The sequence below is a fragment of the Tetrao urogallus genome (genome assembly GCF_951394365.1).
Source record: "Tetrao urogallus genome assembly, chromosome: 5".
Taxonomy (NCBI): Eukaryota; Metazoa; Chordata; class Aves; order Galliformes; family Phasianidae; genus Tetrao; species Tetrao urogallus.
In genome coordinates, this window is record NC_136818.1 from 24084968 (window position 1) to 24112939 (window position 27972).

At 39.5% G+C, this 27972-nt stretch overlaps 1 protein-coding gene across 1 annotated transcript in view; it reads left to right on the forward strand.

Annotated features, from left to right (window-relative positions):
* The window catches only part of KIFAP3 (kinesin associated protein 3), a gene marked incomplete at both ends in the record, with an annotated part of 63743 nt that overhangs the window by 26255 nt on the left and 9516 nt on the right, over nucleotides 1–27972 (forward strand). Inside the window, 8 exons of the mRNA XM_079536274.1 lie at nucleotides 2902–3010; nucleotides 4228–4340; nucleotides 5166–5331; nucleotides 5542–5667; nucleotides 6044–6142; nucleotides 7399–7484; nucleotides 16375–16564; nucleotides 20760–20859. Of these exons, the coding sequence (XP_079392400.1) occupies nucleotides 2902–3010; nucleotides 4228–4340; nucleotides 5166–5331; nucleotides 5542–5667; nucleotides 6044–6142; nucleotides 7399–7484; nucleotides 16375–16564; nucleotides 20760–20859 (989 nt within the window). The remainder of the gene's footprint in view (nucleotides 1–2901; nucleotides 3011–4227; nucleotides 4341–5165; nucleotides 5332–5541; nucleotides 5668–6043; nucleotides 6143–7398; nucleotides 7485–16374; nucleotides 16565–20759; nucleotides 20860–27972) is intronic.

Below are 27972 nucleotides of genomic sequence, written 5' to 3' on the forward strand. Positions count from 1 at the left end.
CTGGTGAAAGTTGAAAGTTAGGACAAATATTAACAAAAACAAGCAGTAGAAACAAGGGCAAATTAGTATGGAGAAGAAGACGGTCTTTTCAAAAGCTTTCCGTCATCTGATTCTGTGCTGGAAAACTGAATTCTCCTTTCAGTAACAATGTATGCCCTTCTGTGGGACTGTTTCCTTTTGAGGAGAGGTGTACGTCCAAGCTGGCAAATACTCAACGCCAAATGTTTAGCTGTTGTGGAAAGCAGTTGGGAAATCCATCCCTTGTTGTCATTCTGTACGTGTGAGGTGCCTGACAGGCTCGCGTGTGCTGTCCCAGGTAAACATCCATGCGGATTGTAGGAGTTAGTGGGTGCTATTCTAGTAACAGTTAAAAGCAAGTATTAACAGTTCATTCTTGTTTAGACCTCAGCAATGCGTGTTTTGTTTAAATAGGTGCAAATGCCATCCAGATGCTTATAAAAGCATTTATTGGTAATAACCTGGCCAATCAAAGGGCATGGTTAGGCAGTGATGTCATGGTGATATTTAATATTGTACCGCAGAGCGGTGCGCAAGGTTCTCTGCAGCAACCCACATGTTTTCCACCACGGTTGTCCTGTTTGGCCCCTCTTTGATCTATAAGCTTCTTTTCAGCTTAATGCTGGTAAACGTCCTCTCTTGACAGCACCCTTTGCTCCTGTCCGCCATTATCTGCTGAAGTTCAGAAACCAGAGCATCACTTCAAACAGCAGAGTTAGGGAGTAGCCGGTCAGAAAAGATTCCTGAGGCATGCAGTTCTGGCATAATCATTCAAAGATGTTTGAGCTGGGCTCGGGGAGGGGGTTGGACAGAGGTGTATGTGAGCAGAGAGCTGTGGGGGTTGGCCTCTGGTCACTGGTAAATAAGTGAAGGCAGGTGCCAGAGAGTCTAGACACAGTGATTTCAGTCCTGGTCTGTGGTATCTGATACTCAATATGGGACTTGTCTGATTGAACACTACTGCCTCTTCATTGCACATGCTGCAGTCTTTTTACTGCCTTCCTGTTAAATCAGTAAAAGATGACAATGGACATAGTAAAAGCAGAACAAATTTAATTTTAATATTTCCTATTTGGCAGCAATTATTCTTCCTTTTGAAGTGGCACAAGAAGCAATCAAATTAAATGAAGACATAATGGGAAACATGGAGCTCGTACTAAACTATTATTTTAAAATTTGAACGACTTTAATTGAAACTGGATATATTTTTCCTTTTTATGGAGAAGTAGCTCAGTAATTAACAGTATAATTCCTTCTTGTTAAACATCTGATTTCCACAGATTTTGTATTGTGGACGTAATGAGAATGTTTCCCTTCAAATTACTTGAAGGGTTTTAACAAATCTCTTTTTAAAGGTTTTGTAACAGAATAGTCGCAGGGGGTGATTTTGGAATACTCGTGTTCCACTTGTTAAGTGGCAACTTTCTTCTCCGCTTAATTCACTCTTGTGTGACTGTCAGGCTTACAAATTTAATAAAGTAGAGGCTTTATAAGTTCTTAAAAGAACCTGGGGAAATCTGAGTCAACTTCTTTTAAGAGACGGAGGAAGAAATCAGCGATGGCTTTTAAATCAGTACATGAAAGTCCCAGGAAAAAGAGATTAGTATTGTGGAAACGTAAATATGTATGGCTTTATTTGGCGCCCCTTTGGGATGACAGCATGCTGTCTGGTAAGAGATAAACCTATGATATGCTGCATAAAAGTATTTCGAAGTAAAATTCCTGCAATCCTATTGTTCCCAGTGTTATATTTTTCTGTGAGTTGTTCGCTCACTTTTTTTAGTGTTTAATGTATTACAAACTGTCTTGCCACCAGGGGGCAAGCGCACAAATACGTGATGTTTACTTGCAGCTTTTTCCTTCCCGTGCCTATTTGAGATAAGTTGAGCTCAGTGTATTGTATTTGGTCCCCACTTATCTTTAGGTTCAGTTGTTTCTACTTGCAGTAATCTCAGTGTTGTCATCACGCTGCTGTGCATTGCAACTTGCCATGTCTCATAACAGAGCAGGCTTTAGTAGCAAGTAGGGTGATGTCCTGCAGTCCCATGGTGGGGAAGCAGTGTGACTTGTCTGCTGCAACTGGAAAAAAGAAGTGAAACAGATGTATTTGAGTCATGCTCATGTATTCAGTGTGCCATTTCAAAGAAAGCATTCTTATGGAACAAAATGAGACGAGATAGCTTGAGATGTAATGGACTGTACAGGCACCAGATGGGTGTATAACAATAATGTAAAGGTTATGTGCCTGAGGAATCTGGGAATTTCAGTCTGAACAGGGTTGTAGGAGATTGTCTGTTTATATCAACTCAGGTTGTTGCCTCCTATGACCAAAAAAACCCCATGATTGCTAATGAGAAGTTTTTGGTATACAGCAGTGTTCTGCTATAGCAGTGAAAGCTGCTGAGGTGAAGTGCGTTGCTGCAGACGGAATGCAGCTAATTTGCCTACAGGCAGAGTAACCTGAAAGCAAAATAGCAGTAGATTATTCTGCAATTAATTGATCTGTTTATGGAATCCTGATTTTATTAAACATCCAGCTAGTATTTTCTGGGGAATTAACTTGTATTTTGTATTATATCTACCTGAATGTTAAAATAAATAAAAATTATTCTCTCACAAGTTTAAATATCAGAAAACCAAAGAATTCGGTGGTAGCAATAAAATAACTTGAATTGGTTACAGGGTGATGAGTGACTGCCATCTTTGGCACTCTGTAAGAACTGTTACCTCCAGATCACAGAAGTAGACATCCCATGCCTTTGGCTTCTGTAACTTTATTGTGCCTATGGAAATGCTGAGTTCTTAAAAATATGACAGTTGACACAACAATGCTCTTTGCTTTGGACAAATTAATGACTTGAATGTGTTTGTGTTTCTTGGCAGCTGATGAAAATGCTCTTTGAGTGTCCTGATGAGAGAGTTGACCTGGAGCTTATTTCTTTCTGTATTAACCTTGCTGCTAACAAAAGAAATGTGCAACTTATCTGTGAAGGTGAACATACTGAGATTTTACTGTTTGGGGGGGAATGAAAAGATTCTGATAATATAAACAACTCAAATACTTATTTCTGTACATATGTTTATATATGTGTGTATTTAAAATAAATATATGCTCCTGATTAGGGTGAGATTGCAAATATGACTGTATCCTCCTCAGTGTTGGTCTCGATGGCACTGAGCAGCCACTTGTGCCCACATCTCTCGTGCAGTTCTATAAAATACAGGTGACATTACTTTAGAAAACTATGGTTGTATGAAAAGATCAAGGTTTTTTTCAGCCTGATACCTAAAATCCACCTTCAGCTAACTGGGGTTTCACCTATGAGTACAGAATTAATAGCACAGTGATGTTTAATTGCATCTTTCCTTTCTTTTTTGTTCTTGTTGTGTATCTCTGGCATTCTAGCATATTGTTCAGTGGTATGGATGTCTGCATTTTGTTTAGTGGCTCTCTAAATTGCTCTTTAAGTTCCATTGTTTGCATTCTAGCAGCTTGGTGTGGCACACTGCTATTTAGTAGCTCTAATTTTTCATTTGTGCTCAGAATTTTCACTATGGACTACTGTAATACGTTTTTAGACTTCAAAAGGGAAAAATGCAATCAATTGATTTTATGGACAGCACTTTAAAGTTCTCTGTGTAGCTCTGTAAAAGAAGGATAAGGGAGATCCAATTTTATATTAAAAATGTAAAAACAGAATTGGAGCCAATAACACTTACAGGCAAAGCGATCTTTTGGGAATGTAATTGTGACAGTGCAGCTTGCCCTGTGCTACCAGATCTGTGTGTCTGTATGTGTATTCCCATATTGTGTGTCTGGTAGATCGTCCTGTAAAACAGTAATGACATATTTTAGGTGGAGAGAATGATTCCTGAGCTGGTACCAACAGCTGCATCTCCACTCATAATAAGATAATTATTTGGATCTGGAACCTCTCTTGATCTGAACAAGTGACTGAGCTCACCTGAAGCCCTTATTTTTCTGACAAAAAGTCAGATGTCTCACCAGTACGTATTGTTTGTTTTAAAGAAGCTCTGGAACTTGTGCAGAGCAGTTCTATCTTTTCAGCTTGGGAGAAGAAATTGTTCCTGTTCAGATTCTTCACTTTTTTTCCTTCGAATTTTAAAGCTGTTTTGCTCTTCTTTTCCTTTTGGCCAGTATATTTCTCACTTGAATTTGAAAGGCTTCCTAAGAGGTTTTCTTTTCAGGAAATGGTTTGAAAATGCTCATGAAGAGAGCGTTGAAATTTAAGGACCCATTGTTAATGAAGATGATCAGGAATATTTCACAACATGATGGGCCTACTAAAAACCTGTTTATTGTAAGTACTGTCTGTTGTCTGTGATCTCTGATTCTTCCTGCTGGAAAAGCCTGGCTGCTGCAGTTTTCCTTTACAGGTGTCATGGGTTAGTGAGTATTTATATTTTATTTTAGGAGGATCCCTCCCTATAGAGAAAACAAACAGAACTTAAGCTGTATCCCACAAAACCCTGTTCCAAAATGAACAAGCAGACTAAAAATAATTGCTAGTGTGCGTAACAATTAAGTTATCCTGTATCTCTGCTTTTATAGCTAGTGGGCAAAATAGAAGCTTTTTTTTCTTGGTTAATTGGTTTGTATTGATATTCTAGATGCTAAAAAAAAGGAGGGGAATAACATAACATCCTAACTGAGTAAATTAAATGTACAATTAAAGCAAGAATTTAATATCAAATTGTTTGAAAACAGTATGGATAGTAAGTAAAATTCTTGACTCTCCTGTATTTGAAAACCCTTTTTTCAAAAAGCCATTTTTCAACACCTTTAGGGAAGGTGACGTCACTGCTGTTACTAACAAAGTATGGTATTCACTTTCTTCATTCTCTGAAATCTTTCTGAAACTTGCAGTGTATATACAGTCGTAGCTTCCTCTAGAACATCTGAATAAATTATTCATACCCCTTAAAAGTGAAAGACTGAGGAAGAATACTGAAATGCTGGAGTCATTTTTGAACTGCGAGTGAAACTGCCATATTAGCCTTAGTTTCAGGGGAAGAGTCTATTTAGCATTTGAGAACTAGTTTTGATTTGATCGAGTTGTGAATCCTTCAGAACCCCAGGTTGTTGGCCTTTAATGCTCATCATCCTTCTGATGTGTTTTCGTTAGGATTATGTTGGTGATTTGGCAGCTCAGATATCAAATGATGAAGAGGAAGAATTTGTGATTGAATGCTTGGGAACACTTGCAAACTTGACCCTACCAGATCTGGATTGGGAGCTTGTGCTGAAAGAGTACAAACTTGTTCCGTACCTCAAGGATAAACTGAAACCAGGTCTGTATAAAGGTTGGTTAGTCTTTCAAAGTGGTGTCTCTGAGAGAGTGTTCACATATTGTTCTTCCAGCGTAGAGTCTGCCTACCTCTGACTTGGTGGTTTGGGGAAACGTAACGGTGAAAAGCAGAATTGTATCTACAAATAAAAATCCAACTGACAGAAGGAGAAGAATTTCTAAGAGGCAGTGCTTCGTTTCTTTTGTCTTCCAGGTTCTGCAGAAGATGACCTTGTTTTAGAAGTGGTGATAATGATTGGAACTGTTTCTATGGACGACTCTTGCGCTGCTCTGCTGGCCAAATCTGGAATCATTCCTGCCCTCATTGAGCTTTTAAATGGTATTTTGCCTTGTATTTCATAGACATTTAGCTGCTGTAGCTGTGTTGTAACCAAGTGCTCTGTTCGTCTTGTGAGATAAGGTTATGGTCTTTGTATATGAAAGGAGGAGTGATTACTCTAATACTGATACGGAAATACTGAACTAGTGGTTTAATAGATTTGAGGCTTTTATACCTTCACAGTTGGTGCTGCAATCTGATTTTTCTACTTGACTGCAACAGGGAAGGAAGCGTTCTTCTATTCTATTGTCAGGAGTTGGATTTTTGTGCATACCACTGAACTGTCTAGCTGAGTGTAAGAGCTGGGCTTTATCTAAGCAGCAAGAGCATCTAGATGTGAGATCTTAAATTATATATATTCTTTTCTCCCTCGCAGCTCAGCAGGAAGATGATGAGTTTGTCTGCCAGATCATTTATGTTTTTTATCAGATGGTCTTCCACCAAGCCACCAGAGATGTCATTATCAAGGAAACTCGTATCTTTTTAATGATCAAACATACAGAATTACTGTTGTTAATTTGCTGTTGCTGTTATTTGGCCCATAAATTTCTTGGTTTCAGATGTCTTTGTAAATGGTTTATTTCAGCTGAAGGAAAAATGTCGAGTGGAGTGCAGGATGAATAGTACAGATTCAGATTTGGTTTGCTTTGAAATGGGAGGGGGTCAGTGACATTGGGCTAGATGAGCCTTTGTTTCCTGTCCAATCTGAATTGTTCTATGCCTTGTTAATGATAGTCTGTGGAATAACTTAATTAAATGTGATGCAGCCCAAGAAGTTTGTCTGTTATGTTTATATGCTGCATAGTCTGAAGTGAAGTGAACAGAACTACCTTAATAGTGTGTTTTCTTACATCAAACTAGATGCCATAAATAATGTCTGCTTTGCATTTTTCGTCTGCTTTCTTGATTAAAATATTATGTTAGAAGTTCTGTATCAAAAGTTGATATGCCAATTCCTCTACAGTCATTTCTTATTTTTTCAATCACTTCTGATGTTGATGTTGAGCTTATTCAGGTGATCCAAAGGCTGTGGAAAGAGGCTATCTCTGTGGGCATTAGATGAGTGTGAAGTTGTACTGAAAGGTACAACTCAACTGTAGGTTGAATGGGACCCTTGTAAAGACAGCAGGTTAGTGATTATTTTGCTAATAACACGAGGGCTACCTCTTAATGTCCTTACTTCTGTTGAGCACTGAGGAATATCTGAAAAGCTGTTTGGAATGTTGTTTTAACTCCCAAGAGTTTAGATGTTAAAGAATATTCTATTTACATTCATATCTGTTATGTTATAGTGCTAAGATTCAAGTAATATTTCTCATTCAAATTGATCTAGTAATAATACTCTCATTTGCACTATAGGCCTCTCTTTGGTATCTTACACTGGAAACTTTTTAGATAGTAGAACTCCAGAAAGATTACAAAAGTAATGTTCTTGAAATATTCAAGCATTCCATGGAGATGAATTAAGGTGTTAGACCCAAAGGCATCGATATGCAGATATATATGTATACAGGTTTCCTTGTAGCAGATTTTTTGTAAGAGTACTTAATTTTTCTTCATAAATGTTGAAGATTATTGGCATATCTTAAAATGTGATGTAAACAAACAAAAAAAAAAAGGTGGTAAGGGAGGAAAAATTCCCCACCGTGGTTCTTAAAGAAAGTTGTAATTGGAGGAAGATAGGACTGTGCAAAGCAACCCCAGCTTTTATCCTTAACAGGTTCTTTCCAGAGGCTCCAGCATATCTTATAGACCTGATGCATGATAAAAATGCTGAGATACGCAAAGTTTGTGACAACACCCTGGACATTATAGCGGTAGGTCTGATTTTTCTCATCCATCTTTCAAGAGCATCTCTACGTGACATAACTGTGAAATAATAACTGGATAGCAACATGTTCATACTTACAAACTGAATACGTTTTCCATGTGCAATCACTTAAGTAAAAGCTGAATTCATGCAATCATTATTCAGGGTGGTGTACCAAACTTCCAGAGAAAGCACATACATACTTAGAAAACTCATAACAGTTAACTATAGACTGTGAACACTTTCAAGAAATGCTTTTTTAACCTAAATAAAAATAAAATTAATCACAGTGTATAAGCATGTCAAGCTTTCAGAAGTCATAGTTCTCCAAACAAATGGCTCCTGTTACCCAGCAGCTTTTATTGACTTTTATTCAGCTTTTTCTACAATGCCTGATGTCGGGTCTGGTTATTTTTGTTTTTTGTTTTGTTTTCAAAAAGAAAACATGGGAGGCAGTTCTAAAGCTGGCTGTTTTCTGCTGGGGTACCAAGCAGTATAATAGTGAACTTTTTAGTACTGTCTCAACTCTACGATAGGTTTCATTTCAGCTTCATGGCTTAGTTTGTCTAATTATCCATTCATCAGAAGACACCTTTGGGACAGCTGCTTTATTTTAAACTGTTAACTTGAGAGGAAAACTAAGAATATTGAAGTTAGAATTAAAGCAATATTGCTATATAACAGACAACAATATGTAGTAAATGTAGTCCACTTCTGAGTATCTCTGCCTATAGAAGCTTTCACACTTCTCATGGCATTCTTCCCAATGCTTTTACCTTAGTGATGTAGATTTTATGTAAAAGTTGCATTTCATTGTTAAAAGTCCTGCCCTGTTTAATCCAATTAACTTCTATTGACAAGAAGAAATCCTGGCATTTAATAGTCTTTTAGAATTATGTAAATACACACCTTTTGTATGTAGAGCAGCTGCTGTGAAATTAAATCTTACAAAGAGAACTTGACTGTGAGTCAAGAGTAATATCAAAATATTGGCCTATGTTACTGCTTTTGCTATAAGCTACTTATTTTCTTCCTCTGTGGAATTATGCATATTGCAGCTTGTTCTCTGTAAGGTTTAATAATCTTCTGAAGTAAGAAGTAAAATGACATAACGCTCTCTGTATTGGAATTCTTCTTGTCTCTCTGCTGTACTTGGTAGAGGTATAGGATTACAATTGTGCCTCGCTGATCAGTGGCAGTTAATGTTCATTAAAAGCAAGATTTCAATTAAGATGCATTAGTACTCATTTCTGAGGGGTATTACCAGGATCAGTCACTTCCAGAGACCTCTCCAAGGGAAATGGTAGGAAGAGTTTATCCATTGGATGAAGCTGGATATTTATCAATGTTTCCAACACCTTTTTTTTTTTTTTTCCTTCCCCTCCTTAGGGCCAGCGCAGTTTCCAGGTGTCTTAGGGGCTTTTATGTTTGTTAAGGGAAGCTTTGCAATGTGGGACTAATTTTTCAGTAAGCAGATACTACTGTGTTAGTAGTATTCAGCAAGCTTTATTTTATGGAATCCAGAAGAATAAGTGCTTTAAGACGCAGCTTCACATTCAACATGAACTTCAGAGTAAATCTACTCAGCTGTTTTTTTTCCTTTCTTCCTAGGAAGAGGTAATCTTCATGCTGCTGCATGAGGAAAAACTGAGGAGTGCTGTGGTAATCAATGGGAAGAGCCTCTCTGAGCTTGTGAGAAGCAGGCTTCTCACAGGCATTGAGGAAGAATAGAAGGAGAAAATTATTTGGTTCTGCTGAGTTTGGGGGTGGGGGAGAAGATATGCAGTACTGAGTGTTTGGTATGATGGTAGATTGCTTTGTAGCAGGGTTCATTGGCTATTAGGAGAACTACCTTTCTGTGGAGGTCTTTTCAGCTTTATTATTTAGTTGTTGTGTTATAAATGGCATAAGCTATAGCTAACACTGTGGCTGTGTGGGGCACAGGAAGCACAATAACACTCTATTTTCTGGAAGATGGAGTACCACTGCTTGACTGCTTCCTTGGCTATGTTATGGGCTGGTAGCACTCTGTTTTCCAGTACCAAACAAATCACAAGCTATAAAGGCAACTCATCCTAGATGGCAAATAGAGAATATGTGAATCAAAGTTCTCAAAACCCTCAGGTCTTGAAAGACATTCTGCAATGTAGCTTCTATTATATGATAAAGTAGCCTATGAACACTGAGATGTTTAGCTGCGTGCTGTTCTTATGCTGCCAGTGTCTTCTGAAGTGTCTGAACAGGCATAGTCTCTAGGATTGTTGAAATTTCTGATCAGTGTTGAATCCACAAGGAGAGAATCTTAAGTTTGCAGTCTTGTATACATGCTAACAGGGTTAGTTCTTCTGATAATGGAATTCAGAAAGTAAATGATGGAGAAGAGATTTGATAGTCATTTCTTCTTAGGGAGACAAATGCTTCTTTCACTCATCAATGAGCTCTATGTAGTGTGATTGAAATAACACTGTAGAAAATCAGATGCCTTATATGCCTTAGGGGAGATGTACTTACTATAGTAAAGTAATTGTCACAGAAATTATGGAAATGTTACACTAGTGATGATTTGTTTAATACAGTTTGGCTGGACTCTGCCATTGATGAAGCGAAACAGATGTGTTACTTTAGCATAGTATGTTCTGGGAAGTCTTGGCTTTTTGCTGGTAGAAGCAAGATACTGCTTTTGTCAAAAAGAAGTCTGTGTTGATAATTTAGAAAAGCTTTGGTTTTGTGTCATGTGCTGAGTCTTAACACCAAGCAGTTAGCTGAGTGTGGCTGTACACCTAAGGCTGGACAGGTTGTATGGCTCAACTGGAAGCCTGGAGTCAACAGTGGGATTCCCAAGCGAATGAAGTTTGCCCTTCCTCTGGTCCTGGACATCTGTTCTTGATGCTTGTGAAATAAATGTCAGTTTACTCAAGAAGGTTTTACTCTGTTCACTTCAGACAGTATTATCAAGAGCTGATGAAATTATTAATGGCTCAGTTTTCTTGTCTTCTGTTCTTTGCTTTCCCTTGCTGCCATTAAATGATTTTTTTAGTTTATTCAAAGGATATTTAACCATAATCAGATCTTTAGTCTTTGGTCTAATGAGCTTTCCTACTCCCCAGTTTTCAGACAGATTTCCTGTTCAGTGGTTTTTGTTTTTGTTTTTTTTTTTTTTTTACAGCTTTGAATCCAGGCCCACTGTACCATCTTACTTCCCTTATGATGTAGAGTGAATTACTGTCCTTTGTGCAGAAGTAAAAAACAAAGATATAGCTACAGCACTGTGATCTAAGGGCCATGTGCTTAAGGTATTTTTAAGGTGTGGTGTTTTGGTTGTGTTTTTTTCCAGCTCTCCTTGTTTTTCCCCAAATACTTGTAGTGAAAGCCAGGCAATGTTTCTCGGATGGAAAGCTGTGTTAATGAGTAGCTTGCATCTTTGTCTATTAGCCAAATGCTGTGACCCAAGTTCTCCACGTTGCAAATGCTAGAAGTTCACATAAGAAGCAGGAATGTGCTGTGAATCCTCAGGGATTTGGAGCCAGCTGTTCAAGATGTTGACCAGCTCTCTGAAAATCAAGGAAAAGCAGACCACAGGGATTTAGCACGGGCTTTATTTGAATAAGCACCGTATTCTGAAAGCAGATAACCTTTGACTCCAGCCTGGTGTCCGCCTTTCGTGAGTGCTGTACTCCAGGAAAGAGTTTCTACCTTGTTTGTCAAGGCTCCCTATTTCCATGCTGTTGTGTACCTCTGTTATCTTCTAACAATCCTGAATGCAGAGAGGTGGGCAGTAGAGCAGCTGTGGCCTGCTGGCCGTACTGTTGACTAGTATTTTCAACTTCTGCATTATGAAGCTTGAAATCAGTCTGCCTTGGTGCTGGTAGCTTTTTGTGGCAAAGAGCTCCCAGCAGAAAGACTCCACGTGGACGAGACAAATGACCACAGTACAGGGAGTGTTGGGGCACGTGGGTTCTGATTCTTTTGTCTTCACATAAACTTACCTATACAGATTTCATTCTAGCATTGGTGCTTACTCTTTGGAATTGAAAAACTAGGAAGTTGAACCAAACCAATTGTCTCTGTTACTTCTATAACAGTTGGCCAATGAGACATCTCTAATTTCTTCAAGGAGAAAAGAGTTGAACTCTTCAGTTGTTGACAGTATAGGAATCCTTTGGAAAGCGTTTTTAATGTAGACACCTAGGTTTAGGAGACATGAATGTTTCTTCTTTTTGCTACTTTGCCTTTAATTCCATTTTGTAGGTTTTTACCAGTCTGCTATCAGCAGGTATTTAGTGATGAGCCCATTTGCAGAGAGGTAACCATGAGTTGTGCCAGCAGAAGTTAGAGGTTTTTTTGAGCTGTCATTGAATTGCCCTCTGGTACTACTTAGCCTAAGGTAGGTGTCATAGACACCCATGGAAGGTGATCCGTACCATCTGTTTCTATCCTTGCTTTATAGAGTTGCGTAGTTTAAATTAAGTGCCTAAATTTTGGTTAGCTAGACAAGATAAATCTTTCCTTAACTAAAAAAAATGGTTGCTTTAACCTTTCTTGTAAACTATATGTTTTAGGAATGTTTAAATAATGAAGAATGTAACGTATCACTTTACTGACCATGGCCTTAAACATAACGAGCGTTTAACTTACTGTATAGCAGTTTTAGTTTAGTATGAGGAATCGCATCAAATGAACCCTATTACAGACCCAATTAAAGGGCAACCACATTAAAGTGAAAAGGAAAATCTGTTTTTCATCAGCTGTGAGGGAACACAAAGCAGATCTGTGTAGCTCTATGTTATCCTATAGTGTGTTAATCAGATACAAGGTGTGACGGAAACCAGTGACAAAAGGGACCCCTGATAGGGAACAGACATGCTCTGATAATAGGCCAGTTAACGCTTCATAATATTTCAATGGTTCAGTAGTAAACAAAGTTGGAAGCAGGACTTCAAAAAGGATGGCACATTCCTTGCAGAGTCAAGCCATACATCTTCCATGTCACTTCTGGATTTATGGAAACCGAATGTTAAAAACAGTGATGTCAGGGAGCTCCAAAGAGAATAAAATCAACCTTCAGGATTCCTCCTTTTATGTTACTGCCCGTGCTGTATTTGGGGTGAGGGGTGGAGAATAGGCACATTCCATCCGCTGCTTTTCTGGTGGACTGGTGTTCAAAAGCACTGGAGGGGACAAAGCTGTGTTTGTCTCCATAATGTTTAGTTTTCTGGTTTAATTTTTGCAGGCATTCCTTAGTTTCAAGAAGGCGCACTTGGTATTTATTTTTTTTTTAAAAAAAAGCTTTTAATAGCTGAAAATATAATTACTGGAAGCCTTACTGTGTTTTAGGGAATTGTTTTGCCCTAAAATTCTTTAATTTGGTTTCTTTAATTTGGTTTCTTTGTGCCTTTTGGCTGTAGTCCTGCATTTACAGCTTTTCTTCCATTCTGATGTTATTCCATTAATCATTTACCCAGTGGTGTTTCTGCGCATTTCTGTGGAAAATTTACAGACAAATCCTTGATCATGCAGTACTTAAATGAACTTTTTTGTGTTGAGGTTACGTAAATCATCCGAGATTGCTGCAAATCATCCTTTTCTAGGATTGCTGCCAGAATGAAACCCTTGATACAGCTCATCATTGATCCTACTCTGGCATGGCCATCTCTTTGTTCTTGTTGGTCATTCCTAGTGAAGTGCAGGTTAGAGACCCAAAAACTAGACTGTCTGTTTGAACTGGTAGCTTGGGATTTGTAAGTAATGTGAAACTATGTTTGGTCTCATAACCAGTAATTTGCCAGTCAGTTACTCATCCTGTTTTCCAAAAGTTTATGGATGATTAAGGGGAAATACCTGCAGGTTGGAAGCCTCCTAATGTAAGAAGAGAAATGTAGAATGCATGGGGTATTCTATCTTGTTGCTGTCTAAATAAAAATAATTAAAAAAAAGAAGAACAATCTGAATGGTGTTAACTGATTTTTTTTTTTTTTTTTTTCAGGAGTATATTAAGTTAATGCCTATTGGTAGGAAACGTCCAGCCAGTTCAGACAGTCCTGTGAAATGGGACAGTGGTGTTGGCCACTTGGGATTCCTTTGGTTTTTAATTTCTGGGAGGTAGACCCGTTTTCAAAGTGCACTGATGGTAAATGTGAAATAGAGATTTAGCTACTGGCCTTTCTGCTTTGGGGAACTTTTAGAAGTAAACAAGGTAATGTGAAAGGAATTCAGCTTTCCCATGGATTAATCTAATTTGCCGTTTGTAAAACTTGTTTCTTTCTTCCACCTCTTTGCAATCGTGATTTCTGGGAATAGTTTTGCTAAGACTACAGTGTGATCTTTGGCAGTTACAAGGTGTTTCTCTACAGCTTGTAAGTAATTCACAACTGTTGAGGGCTGATATAATAGTCCACATTTTAGCTCTGGCAGATGCAGCAAAGTAGATGTTTCCAAGATGCTTGTCGTGTGGCATTGAAACTCCTGCTTTCATTTTCTTTTTTTCTGGGTCATTTTGTAGATTTTGATGCTGAGCCTTCCCTTCCCAGAGAACGCTTTGGGATTTCCATTTAATTGAGAGCTGAAGTGTGTGGGGGGGAAATATCAAGAAGCAGAAACAGCATGAGGTGTTCTTTTTCCTAATGGTGTGAGGTGTGAGGTTGGTTGATTTGTTTTCCTCCCTAAGGATACTGCATTACTGTACGGTTGACAGCAACTTGGAATTTTGCTTGAGGCTAGCAGGGACTGGGAACCTCTGTAGATCCCACAGGTGATGCTTGTTCTGTGCACGGATGCTGTGCATGAGAGCAGGTGTTGAACAGAACTGCTTGAGTGCCAGGGTGGTGCAGAAGGGAATTAAAAAGATCACAACTACTGCTGATCAGAGGTGGATTCTGAGAAACAGAGAATGATACCACAGGCTGATCAGGGCTCCACATCTGCAGCGTGCGTGGACGTCTCATCAAAAAGGAGTTCACCTCCTGCTGTAAGCCAGGAGAAACAAACTCGCTGTTCTTCCAAGTAAAACAGTCTTAAAACCCACTGCCATAGCGTAATGGTTTGTGGTTGTACAATGCAATGTGATTCCCTGTGGGATCTTGGAGCCTTGAGATAGGCTGGTTAGCAGTGTTGGAGAATCTTCTGTTGGAAGGACTGAACCAGCTGGTTTTTGTGTTACCAGCAGTCAGAAGGGTGGAAAGGGCAAAGGCTAGGTAGACAGTGTGGTACCCACGTCAGGTTAACAGCAGTGAAGACAAGGTATCCTGACTATAAAGTAAGTTTAAAAGCTCAAATTCAGTCCATAGGGGTTTCAGAAGCTTAACCTGAGCTACTAAGCCAACTTACTCTGTCTTCACTGCTATTTTTTTTTTTTTTTTTTTTACCTCAGGTTGTAGACAGATCTGCTTTTGCATGTCTAGCTGGAGCAGTTTAAGAAGTTACCACTTCTGCAGCCAAGGCGTTGTTAATTGTACGAACAATCTTCCTTCCCTTCTGGGCTAAGGAAAACGGATTTTAAAAACCTAAAAGTGCTCCAGCTAGATCTCAGAGGGAAGTCTGTCTAGAGTGTATGTTAACTATCTTGAGGTAAGAAATGATTTTCAGTTTCTGTCTCTTTTGGAGTTAAGTTAGAAGGCAGTGAGGTGCGTGTGCTGGGACCTGCCTCACAAGGATGTTGCTTCCCACAAACAGAAGCACTTCATTGGTTATGAACGTTGTTCTCTGTCACAGTTCTTTGATTAAAAAAGGTAATAGTCCTGTGTGTTATTTGTGGATCTTCCTAAATTGATAACACCTGTAGCTTTAACATATTCATTAGTGCCTACAGTTAGTTGTGCCCTATTTTTCCAGCAGTATTGAAAATCTGAGTACTACAAGGTCTGTGATTGCTCAGTGGTAATCAGCAGCCCAGACAGTCTGGTCTGCTTAGAGGAACCTTCTAAACAGCTGACTGCACTGACTGCTATGTCTTTTCCTTCTGATATTCCTTTATATTGAATATCACATCATCAGAGAGTGCGGTTAGGCTGTATTCCAGCCTGAAATTTCATGACTACCTTTTGTTTCCATAGTAGCCTATAGCTATTATCCTGTTTCCCTCAGTGTTCTGGAGAGGTTCTTCTCTGGCTTTAGTTTTGTCTTTGCTTCCCATAACCTATTCAAGAGTGTTGTGTGCCAGTTTTGTGGGTGTTCAATATTAAACGTAGCAATCTATTTTGAAGTTTGACAGGAAGCTGAGAATAAATCCTGTTTTTCTGGTGCTTGTGAAACAAAGACTTTTAACTGGTTTTATCACAGCCTTTTTTGTTCTTCTTGAGTAATTGGGACAGGTTGCTCAGAGAGGTTATGGATGCCCCCTCCCTGGCAGCATTCAAGGCCAGGCTGGATGGCGCTGTGAGCAACCTGGTCTAAAGGGAGGCGTCCCTGCCTATAGCGGGGGGTTGGAACTACATGATCTTAAAGGTCCCTTTAAACCCAAACCATTCTGTGATTCTAATGAGATCGAACAGTATTTGGCCAGTGTTTGTGTTTAATTCCTGCATTCCCTCTGAAAATTGGCAGTAATAGGCTCTTCTTGACACTGCCAGCGAGGAGACCATGATGGTGGGACTGCCTTGCTCATAGCAAGAGAATTTTCTGGACAGTACAGAGTTACAAACTGTGAAGGGAAGATTGTACTGCTGCTGCACGTACAAAACCAAAATGAGGCCTAGTGTTTGGAAAATCATTGCCTTTTTAGCTCAAAGTATTCTACACACTTAAAAGATTTAAGGCACTGAGTGCTGAAACTTGAATCTTTTGCTGATGTTAAATTCCTCTGCTATTTCCTGTTCAACCAAATAGGTCTTTGTCTATTCTTCATCACAACCTCTTGTGTGGTCACTTTTAGTTTGTTTTGTTTTTGTTTTTTTTACTAACAGGAATATGATGAGGAATGGGCGAAAAAAATCCAAAGTGAGAAATTTCGATGGCACAACTCTCAGTGGCTGGAGATGGTGGAGAGTCGGCAGATGGATGACAGTGAGCAGTATCTGTATGGGGATGATCCTATCGAGCCCTACATCCACGAGGGAGATATTCTGGAAAGACCTGATCTCTACTACAATGCAGGTAAGCAGCATGTATTAGCATTCAGTGCTGGGATAGCTACCTCTGTACTGGAAACCAGGATCTGGCCTGTTGCTGTAGGAAGGATGCTCAAACTGGTACAGCTGCCTCTGTGTGTCAGTGGGAGCAGTGATGATGCTTGCTTGCTGGGGATTTGTTTGTCCTTGCTAAAGTGTTAATGAAGAATTGAATGCTGTTTTTCCGTGTAGTTGGAGTACAAAGTGTGGCAGGTCCTTAGAGATGTGAACGGGTCTACCTAGCAGAGCGTGATTACTGATCTAAAGGATGGTGGCCCAGCTGTGTTCCCTCACAGCTCTTTCTTACATTCATAGCTTGTTTGCTTAACCAATCACAAACCTTTTCTCATCACCGTTAAATTCAGAGCAGTACAGCTGTGGGATTTGATGCTGCATTTTGTTCTGCCTTGTTTTAGTTCTGTAATGGAACTTTCTTGCAGAACTTGATGCAAGATTTCAATTAAGCCACATCAAATATGCATGTTTCTGAGCAGAAGCCATCGTTCTGTGAATCATTGTCTAATTGTGCTGTCATGTATCTAAAGAGGCATGTGAATTTGTAATGGAAATTCTATTTTTTTTTGAGATCGTTGTATGAAAAGTTTTATTACTTAATAATTAAAATTGAGAGGAGTCATTTTCATGTTGAAGATTACTCCTTTTACATCTTCTAAAGGAGTAATAGTAGCTCACTCCCACTAATGGTGCATCCTGGCATAGCTCTGGGGGATCTCGTGTAGAATTTGCCCTTTCTCTCTGTAAAGATTTTGTAGTAAGAAAATAGAAGTGGGCATATTGGATTGAGCCACTGATGTCTCTAGTCCAGTATCCTCTCTCCAGGGGTTGCTCTTGCCGAACCTTCCAGGTACACTCTCACCCTGCAGGGAGATCTCATGAAATGACTTGCCCACTGGATTAATGTCTTCATAGCCTTTAACAGCTAGGAGTTGGCTTATGCTCCCAAGCTTGTGGTTTTATTTCCTTTTCAAACTCCTGCATAGCTGCGTATGTGTGTGTGGCTTCTGAATTTTCCATACAAGTGTCCAGTCCTTTGCTATGAAGCATGAGTCACAAAACTCTGACTCTGGATGAATTTGCAGGAATATTAATAAGAAAAATAAAACCACTGAAATCTGTAAGCTTTATTTGTAGTTACTGTGAGAAAATAAACATGCAATATCACAGTGGCATTTCAAAAATTATTCTTAAAATACATCAGAACTTAAGGATTCTTATTCATCTGTGTGGTTACGTACATCAGATGTAGCAATGTGCCTCTATAGTGGTAAGTTTTTTTTTTTTTTTCCTTTCTGAATCCTGCAGCTTTATTTCACTGCAGCGGACATTCAGGATGAGCAGTGTAAGCCATGTGTAGTATGGTACCAGGGTCTCTAATTACATCAAGTCTATTTCAGGCTTCCTGAGTTAGAGATGTGACAGTGTGCCTGTTGTGGTGTCTGCTTTACAGGCAGCAAACCTTTGCTCGTTTCCCAGGGCCACTTATTTTCCAAACAGTAGGAGCTAGAAATGGAGTGTCACTGTTAGCAGCGAGTTTCCTGGTTTTTAACCATTTATGTTACATGCTTAATTTACCTGAACAGAGATTTTTGTGTTGGAACTGCTACTTGACAAGTAAGGAGGGGCAGATTTCCAGTGATACGTTCTGCAGATGTTTGAAAAATGCTTTTGTTTTAGAAAGTATTAGACTAAGGGAATATATTCAAAATGCAGATTCTCTTCTCAGGTTTCCTCCAGCAAGTGCCAGTAATGGTGTGCTTCTAAACTGCCAGATTCATACTTGTGAGGTGTGGCCAGAAGGGATGTAACTTTTCTCTGAAAAGGCTATGGATTGTTGTACCAGTTGGAGTAGGTATTTGGGTTTCTGAAGGACAGAGTTGGTCAGAAATGAGAAAAAATAATAGCTTTTGTGCAGTCAGAAGTGACATGTTTGTGTTTTGGTGACCCGTGCTGGTAGCTCACGCACAGTACATACCTGCCCTCAGCCCTGACAGTGTTAGTTTGCTGTTGACAAGGTGAGTTCCTATTGGAATGATGTCAGACATCTCTTGAAAAGTGATCTAACCCTACCTCAAGAACTTGGTAGAATCTCTGGAGTTACCTTTGAGTTCGGTGTCTCCTTTGCGGTGAAGGTACTTAACCCTAATTGGTGTTGAAATGTACATAACAGCAGATGGTCCTTTAACTGTAATCAGGTTTTTTGCTGCTGATGGTATCCGGGTGCTTCCATTTTCATTTAAATCCATGGGAGCCAGAACTTTGAGTGCTATGGCTTGAATCTTAGCGCTGTTGAGTAAAGATGTTTTTAACCAGTGGTAACTCTGGTCTCAGAGTGAAAATACAATGCATGTTTTATTAGCAGAAAGGAAATGAGATATTTGAAAGCAGATAAACTTATTAAGTTTTAAGCTCACCTCTTTAAAACACAGTCACTTGTTAGATTGTTTTTCCTGTGGAATGCTCCACATGCAGAAATGCTGATATGAAAAATACACAGATAGGAAACCTTGGCATGTGTTAATAACAGCCATTTCAGCTTTCCTCCCTTTCCTTTGGTCCTTTTAATTCTTACTCTACCACTGAGCATTTGTGTCTATCTGAGCATGCTGAAAGACAGTAATACAGATCCGTACCAATATATTTGCTTGTCAAGTAATACCCTTTCACATACTGTATGCACATGTATACAATTAGAATATAGCCATTTACAGCTATCTTGTGCAGCTAAAATGTAGTCTGATCATGGCTAGCATTTTTCATTTACAATCTGTTGCATTGTATTTGGTCACTTTCCCATGAGGTATTATCTTCTAAATGAATCTCCGTAGCACCTCATCAAACGTCTGCTGGAAATCTAGATGTGTCAATTCTATTCCTTTTATCATTTGTCACTATATTATCTTCAAAAAACATCAGGTGAATTCATAAAGCACAGGGAGATTTGTTTGAATGCCTGAGTCGTCATCTTTAAGCCCGTGTGTCTGTAAGTAACTTTCCACTGCTTCCTGCACAGGCAGTTTTAGTAGATTTGAAACCACAGAGGTTAAGCTGAGTGGCCTGTGATTCCCTGGGTCTTATCTCTCTTTCTTTAAAGTGGAATGGCATTTGTAACTTCCTAGTCATTAGGAATCTCTCTCCTCTGGTAAACTATTAAATTGTCGATCAGAATGTACCTGTTTCTGCCTGGTTCTTCCTGGGCTGCTTTCTGCTCTATGAAGCTCAGATCATTTTCATACAGTAACGGAAACAAACCAAGAGAGGCTCTGTTTTAATGAAGTTGTTTTACCTAGTGAGAGCCTAATATTACCAGGTAATAACTGTGCCCTTAATATTAACAAGGAGTGAGTTTGGGGGACGGGAACAGGAAAGAGTTAAGCTGGGCTCTCATTCAGCTGGGGTCAGTGCACTGACTTCACTTCAAAGACTCTGGATTTACGCTGATGTAACGGAGGGAAGATGTCAGCCCCTGATTTCCTTCTCTTTATGAAGCGAGGAGAGACTGTAAAGCTTTAAGGAATACTACTGGCCTTACAGATGTTTACATCTTTGTATGCTGATGCTTTTAATATAGAAGAAGCAAAAGGAAACAGTAGTATGTGTTCCTGTGAGTACATCATGTAAAAAGACCACTCTTTTAGGAAATAAATAGCAGGAAGACACAGAAATAGTGGATGTGGGGAAAAAATTGATTTTGAAGCTGCTTTCCTGTTGATTGTTTGCTTTCTTCAACCAGTTTTAAAAGATATGGTGGTGAGAGGCAGAGTCTTGATGAATTAAAACCATTGTTGCTCTCTGCTTTTATGCTGTTACTGTAGACCTGTGTTTGACCCTTCTCATTACTTTTTCCTCTGTGCTCACTTTCACTGATGGGGCAGACAGTATGGTTCTTGATATAGTCTCTCCAGACCAAAAGATGAAGAGGTAAGAGAATTTTCCTTGGGTACAGCTGTTTCCTAGGGCAGTAGGCTAGTTGTGGAGTCCCGGTGAATTTTCTGTTGTAGCTGAAGTTGCTCTTTTTCAGTATTATTGTTGCTTGACATTCCTCCCAGAAACATTCCATGTTGCTCACGAATTTCTGACACAAACCAGCACAGAGTATGTTGCCCGCTTGCCTTGAAATTGTGCTCCTTCTTACAGCCTCTGTATCTTCCTTGTTTTTATAGATGGCCTCATAGCACCCGATGGAGCAGTGAGTCCAGACTTCTTCAGTGACTATCATCTTCAGAATGGAGACCTCGTTGGGCAGCATCCCTTCTCTAGCAGGTAAGTTGTTGTTTGTAAAGAATGTGTATAGTCATAGAGTATCCTGAGCTGGAAGGGGGAGCCCTGAGGGTCGTAAAGCCCACATCAGAAAATGGCTGATCAGGTTTCTTTATAGAGCTTTGTGTTGTTCAGTTCTTGCTCTCATAATGGAAGTGATTGATGCTGAAAATGCAGTTTTGGTCTGCCTTCTTGAACTGCATGTTTTTTCTTAATATGTTAACATACATGTTATAATCTGTAATAGTGTTCTAAAAGCTACAGAAAAGTAAAACTATAATGCATTGTCATGACTACAGTATGACAATTATTGTAACATTCAGACATTGTTATTTAGACCTACTTAGAGATGTTTCAGGTGTTGATTACCTAGAAGAATGCTTTCTCCTGTAGTCTTAAAATGTTGAAAATAACTTTCTCAGTTACCAAAACTGCTTCTGCACTTTTTTCCCTTTTACCTTGAGTCTTCCCAAAGTATTCTCTGTTCTATTACTCATGGTGTGTGTTTTTGGTGATTGGGTAAATGAGCTCAAGGTACCTGTTTTGCCTTGACTTCTGGGAGGTGTTGTGTTGTTGTTTGGTTTTTTTTTTTTAATTACCCACTGGTTAATGACCTCTCTCTGCCTGCATTGAGCAACCTATTGCTGTTTGCATTTCTAGTAGACTTCTCCCACAGGTTCAAAATAGAAAAGACCTTTTTCAAAGAAGAGGGTCCTTTTCTTTGTAGTTCATGAAAGATTTAGGAAACTTGTTTTATAGAGCATCACTGACCTTTGCTCTCTAGTAGAAAGTACTTCAAACACAGGATTCAATTTAACATGATGCTATTTGGACATGCCCAGAACCGTGGTTGAAGTTGCTGCCTTCCAAACTGTTAACACTGTTTTCAGTGCTTCCAACTCAAGTCACCGTTTGTAAAATACGAGCAATTTACTTTATGCATAGGTGGAGCAAAAGCTTTTTGTCTTACCTTGGCTTCTTGCAGCTTTCAAGGGGCAGTGGGAGGTTACACTCATTTCTTTGTTCTACCTGTAATGCGCCAGAAAGCTGAATGTTAAATGGGGTTGCAATGGTGGCAGTGTTTCTAGGAACAAATTAAAATACCTGAAATCCTAAATTAGGAGGGGGAAAAAAAAAAAGTAAAAAGATGGGTTACCTTGAGGGGGAAAATGACGTTTATACTCAGAAAGAATCCAGATCAGTGTGCAACCCTTTGTGCGCAGCTTATGTTTGAGAAGGAGATACTGGCACAAAATCCAGGAAGAGTTCCTTGCCAAGTAATTTTGTTGCTAAACCTCCAGTAAGAGTGATATTATTAACGTATTTATGAAGCATGATTAATGCTTTAATGAAAGGGTCAGTGATAGGTTGGTATACACCATGTTATCTGATTGTTTCCAAATGGGCAGCCTTCATCTCGGGGCATGCTGGTGATCGAGAAAGTGACAGAAGTGTGAGCTTTATGGAGTCTTATTACGTGGCTTGTAGATCTCAGCTTTGCATAGAGACACAACCTAGGAGACAACAGATTCTGTATTAACTACAACACTGTATGCCTATGTATTCTTGATGGTCTTTGTGCCTTCTGGGAAGGATCTTCAGTGTCCGTGGGTAAGAGTTAAAGTAGATCACTCAGCCTCAAATTTCAAGCCCTTTTCAGGGAGTTGCATTAGTAAGATGCGTTTTCATCTGATTGTCCTCCAACTAAAATGAGTAGCAAAGCATACCTTGTATATCCTTAATTAAAATAAATGTTTGTACAACTTCTTTGTAATGCCTCCAGGGGTTTTGGAGGCCTGCCTCAAAAACAGAGGACAGAAAAAGTAATTTGACTAACTACAAACTTAGTAATTGCCTGCTGTTGATAGCCCCTGTAAATATTCCTATTTCTCATTACAATTCTGTTTTCTAGGAAAGCTTTTTTTTTTTTTGTATGATTGCTCCATGGGTTTATCTGCAGTCCAGACACAGTCTAATTGGAAACAGTGTGCACTGCTGCAAACGTTCTGTCCCATTTGTAACAGAGCAGGACTGAATTGTTTGATAGAATAGATACTGGCAGTCGGACGGCGAATCCTAGTTTTCAGATGTGTGTCATTATCGTTTTGAACTTCTTGGCGCCAGAAGCCAGGATTTCCTGATGCTTAGAGCTAATGTAAAATGCATTATTGCTCTGAGGCATGAGCCGTGGAATTGCCAGTCCATGAGCTCGAAGAGTCAGACCCTCCCTTTTCCCAAATTTGAATTGGTGTTGGAAGGTAAAACCATACGTGCTAGAGCCCCTAATTAAAAATAATAGCAGCAAGTCAAGGCTCTTTTTATGTGTTATATAGTGTACATTTCATCCATACCAAAACATAATTCTAGGGTATTTTTATGCTTACAGTTTAAAGCTAACAAGAACCTTATGTCAGGGATTTGTTTTCAACCAGTTCCAGCTTTTAATAAATCTAGATTTTTGTTATAAAAATGGTTTGTGTTTCTATTATTAATATTTGGGTATGTTCAGAAACTTTTTGTAAAGAAAGCTGAGTTACGATTGTCAATTAATGGTAACATTTTTTGTGAATTTGAAGGGGGATGGCTTTATAATGAGTAAATGCATGTTTTTCAGTCTCCTCATTTGTTGTGCTTTATTAAGCATTTAGTCGTCGTGTTTCTGTCTTCTGGTCTTGATTTTTATATATATATATATATATGTGTGTGTGTGTGTGTGTATATATTAGGCTTTATTATTTTCTAGTAGAAAGAGCTGTTTGCTAAGCAAGAGGGAGAGCTGGTAAGGAGTCTTCTCCATTGTGTAAGCCTGGCCTGAAAAATTTGAGGTAGGTAATGACCACGAGGAGACTTTTCTGCTCAGCTCTGAGTAATTTTTTCTTTTTTTCTGCAGTCCTGTGAGGAACAGTTAGAATACATCAGCACTTTAATTTCTCTGATGGTATTTCTTAGCTCGTGTTATGGATTAGGGCTTCTCCTTGTCTTCAGGAGAGCTTGCATAGATGTACTTACAAGTCAGTTATAAAAGCTTACCTTTCTAGTGCCTGCGTATCACTGAGAAACTGCTGGTATTGAACTAGTGTTGGTGCCCCAGTACATTTATAAGGGAGGCATTACTGGGACTGAAGCCTGTCTGATCGTCAACCTAATTTTTTGGAGCCAAGGAAAAGGATCTGTAAGGAAAGTTTTCAAGGACCACAGCCAAACTCAAGTTGCCTAAGAGGTTTTCACCATAAGCAATATTCAGTCATACCTGTATGAGGAAAGTCAGCCCACACCAGCTGCCATGTATCAGATTGTTATACCAGTTATGCTGCATGGAGCAGATGGTGAAAACCATGTGCTTCTTTGGTTGTAGAATGTTAGCCCCAGCAGAGGTCCAGGGACTGCCTCTGAAGTTCCACCAAGTTGTATTCAAGACTGAGGGGAATTGGAGCAGCAGATGTATACAGGTGTGTAATCAATGAAATTACTGACTTCTGTGTAACCCAGTGTGGACATCACCGCAATCTTCTGTGGAGTCCCTGCCCTAAGAGAAGACAGTACCTCCATACCCAGATGTGCTGCACAGTCTTATGTGGGTAGGCATGAATAAAGCAGAAGATTAAATAAGTTGTTTCTGTGCACCTGGGCTAGCACAGGGGCTTTTTTCCCCATTATTTTTTAACAAGGAAGCATGAAGTAATAGTATTAGCAGTAAGAACATCTACAGATTTGTTGAACCAGGTGGAATATCCCAAGGGTTGAATTTTTCAAAGACATTACCTTCCCTTTGTAGGGTTGCTTGGGCTTCCCTTTGAAAACTAGACTACTGACTACTGTCAGAGTTGAGAATGCTGCCTTGGACAATGAGTTCCTGCAGTACAGAGCAACTTTGAAAAGAACTGTAGGAGTATCTAACCCTGAATTTGTTCTGTAAATTTGCATGCTATTCTGACCACATCACAAAGCAGGTGAGGATAATTGTTATTTCTGGTATTCGTCAGCAGAAAGGAGAAGTTGCACATAAGCATAGACCTGGAATCAGAGACACCTCATTTTAGGGATCCAAGATGCTGTTAGAAGTGTATTACCAGCAACATTTCTATCTTGTGAGTTTCACAGCTTTAGATTAAAGCTCTTCTTTCTGAACTACACCCTGAAAAGAGTAGTACTGCTATGTAAGATGTCGGTAAGTAGAATTATTTTGGAATAAAACAACAACTCAGGAGTGATAAAATACACAAACAGCATCTCCTGTTTTCCTCCGAGCTTCGGAGCAGAGTGCAAACAGTTGATCAGGTGTGTTTTCCATTCAGTAGCATGTATGTGGCTGAGGAGGCTGCTTTGACAGCTTGTATCCAGGTTTTTCCATTGGCTGGGAAAAAGGCTTCTGTGATTACATTATCAGCTTTGAATTGCCATACTGTCTTTCAGAAGCAAATGTTTATTAGGCATAGGTTTGAAATTTTCATCTGTACTAAAATCTGTATTCAGGGCTTCTGGTACTGATAACTCTTAATATGGAGTGAAAGCTTTATGATTGTAGCAAACAAAAAAGCCTTCACCTTTGGCTGAAGCGATGACAGCTTGGTATCTGAGCTGCAAGGGAGAAAAGCCAGTTGAAAGAGAGCTTCAGGAATCCCTGGTCATTTGTCAAGTTTTAATTACTTTCTAGAAATGATTTCTTAAAACACAGGCATAATAGCAGTGGCTGAGCATCTTCTAATGGGGATTTCCACAGCATTTTTCTTTCCCATTGGGAAAAAAACTTTTTGACCTTTCTCAGCTGTAACTAGATAATAAAACAAACTTTAAGTGTGAAAGCCAATTTGTTGTAAAATCTTAATCAGAGTTCCCAAGTTCTCTCATCCTGTAGCTTTGGGAAGATTAATAGTCAGGATGCTGGAGCTAGCCAAAACTCTTTTTTTCTTCTAGAGGAAGTTTTCTCCAATGCAGAATCCTTTAACCCCATTAGAAAGCACGGCAGAGCTGCCATTGTGCCTGGTTCTCACTGGGACGAGGCATTTTTGTGTGTGTGTGCACATCCTGGTGTGGGAACTCGTGTCCTCTCAGCAGAGCGCAATTGAAACATCCTCCCAGGAAGCAGTGAGGTTTGGCATGTCAAGCAGACTCTGTTTTTATGGGATGGCTCTGTTTCTGTCCCTGATGGGACATCTTTGTTCTTGCCTGGATTCACAACCCAAACCTGTAGCTGTTTCCCCACGGTAGGTCACTGTGGTATGTTGTGAGTTAATTGCATGGAGCCAGGACCTTACAGACTGCTCTGCGTTAACTTCAGTTAAGCTGTGTCTGTTGCTGGGAAGTACAGGCGTATGAAACTTGGTTTATGTGTCTTGGGTTGATGGAAGCTGGTGGTGTGGGCTTTACTGGCTCAGTACATGGCCATGGGTGTTGGTGGCAGCACAGGGGGGCACTGTCACTGTGGCTTCAGTTCTCTCTAGCTAAGCCACCCCTTCGTAACGTCTGTATGTACAGCCCTACTGAATGGCAAGAATAGTCATATCCTATAGGATATCCCATAGGCTTTTTGCTTGAGTACCCTGATGAATATCAGATGTGAATATTCTTAGGGGGGTGGGGCTGTACCCCAACATTGCTGTCAGCTTCTGCAATGCTCTGCAACCTCTCAGTCACGTCACAGCTGAATAGCTCACATTCCACTCAGATACAGCAGCTGCATCATATCGTGGCAAATAGGCACTTCATAAATGTTTATCGACTTTTTAAAATTGTTGTACGTGTAACTTATCTTCTCTGTCAGCATTTATTCCTGTCTTCCATATAGACCATCATCTCCAATTAGATTTACAGAAAGCAATTCTATGTTGCTCTCAAGCACTGAAGTTAGGATTTCATCTCTTGCTCCATTTCTAAGCCCTACAAATACCTTTCTGATAGAAAGAACCCTCTTAAAGAAATGACTGGAGTTGGGAACTGTGCTGTAGAGCATTTCTCATCTGTTGCATCCTCCTTTTGAAACACCACTTTTCAGCATCAGGCAGTTTGTTTAGAAGTCTGAGCTCTCCCTCCCCAGCCTTTCAGCAGCGCAGTGCTGTCTTGGGAAAACTGATGTGTGAGCAGACAGTAAAAGGTGGCTTTGTTGGTTTTTGGTTGTCTTGGGGGGAAAGGAAAAAACAAAGGGCAGAAATGAGCATATCTGCATCTTCCTTTCTTCGTTATTTGAATGCTTTTCTGCCTTAGAGGTGGGGCGCAGATGAATGTACAGAAGTATAAAACCTTTCAATTAATGGAACTAGAAGCCAGTAGAGCGTAAATTGTTATTACAATATGATTCTGCTTTCAGATGTTTGCTGTAATGATGTTATTTAGTTCTGTGTTACTTTTTGTTTCCCATACTCAAGCTCTATCTAAAAACCAAAACAATAACAAAAGCCCCATGTTTTCTTTGCAACGCAGAGAAAATGTTGTACTCAGCTTCTACCATTTGGATGCTATTTAATTTGCATTTCCCAAGAGAATTGAATTAGTTTTTACTAGTAAATTGGGCCTGTAACCTTGTAGGCAAGTTTTATTAGTTTATCACACATCGGTATTAGCAAATTGTAAATCCCACTGAAATGAAATTGAAAAGTCCTTAAAGAGAGGCCCGGAACCAATGAAGTTGCTTGAGATAGGTAAGGTTTTCTGTTATTTTTTTTAACCCACAAAAATGTTGTTAGTTTGTAGCTGTTGTACTTTTTTACTGTATTCTGTTGTCCTCACTGCCGGTATGTTAAGATTTTTAAGAAGATAAACTGGATGTGATCAGGAAGTTTTCACTAAATTTCAGATGCAGCTCGGTATGGCTTGGCACAGTGATGCACGCAGAGTTGGCTGGTGCAGCCTTTATGATCTGCTCGTGTGCAAGAGGCAGCTCAGCTCAGCCACTGCTTTGTATCCATCAAAACAGCATCTGCTCAGGAGTATAAATGCATGGAGTGAGGATCTTGCATCTAAAAGATAGTGCTAAGGAGGAAGCAGGACCTGCTGCCCTGTGGGGGTTTTGATTACTGTAGCACAAAGGAATGGCTCCAGCACCACCTTGATTTGGGAACAGCCAAATAAGGACAATGTTCTTCTTAAATGGTGTTCGTTATACAGCATTTTCTTGATGTG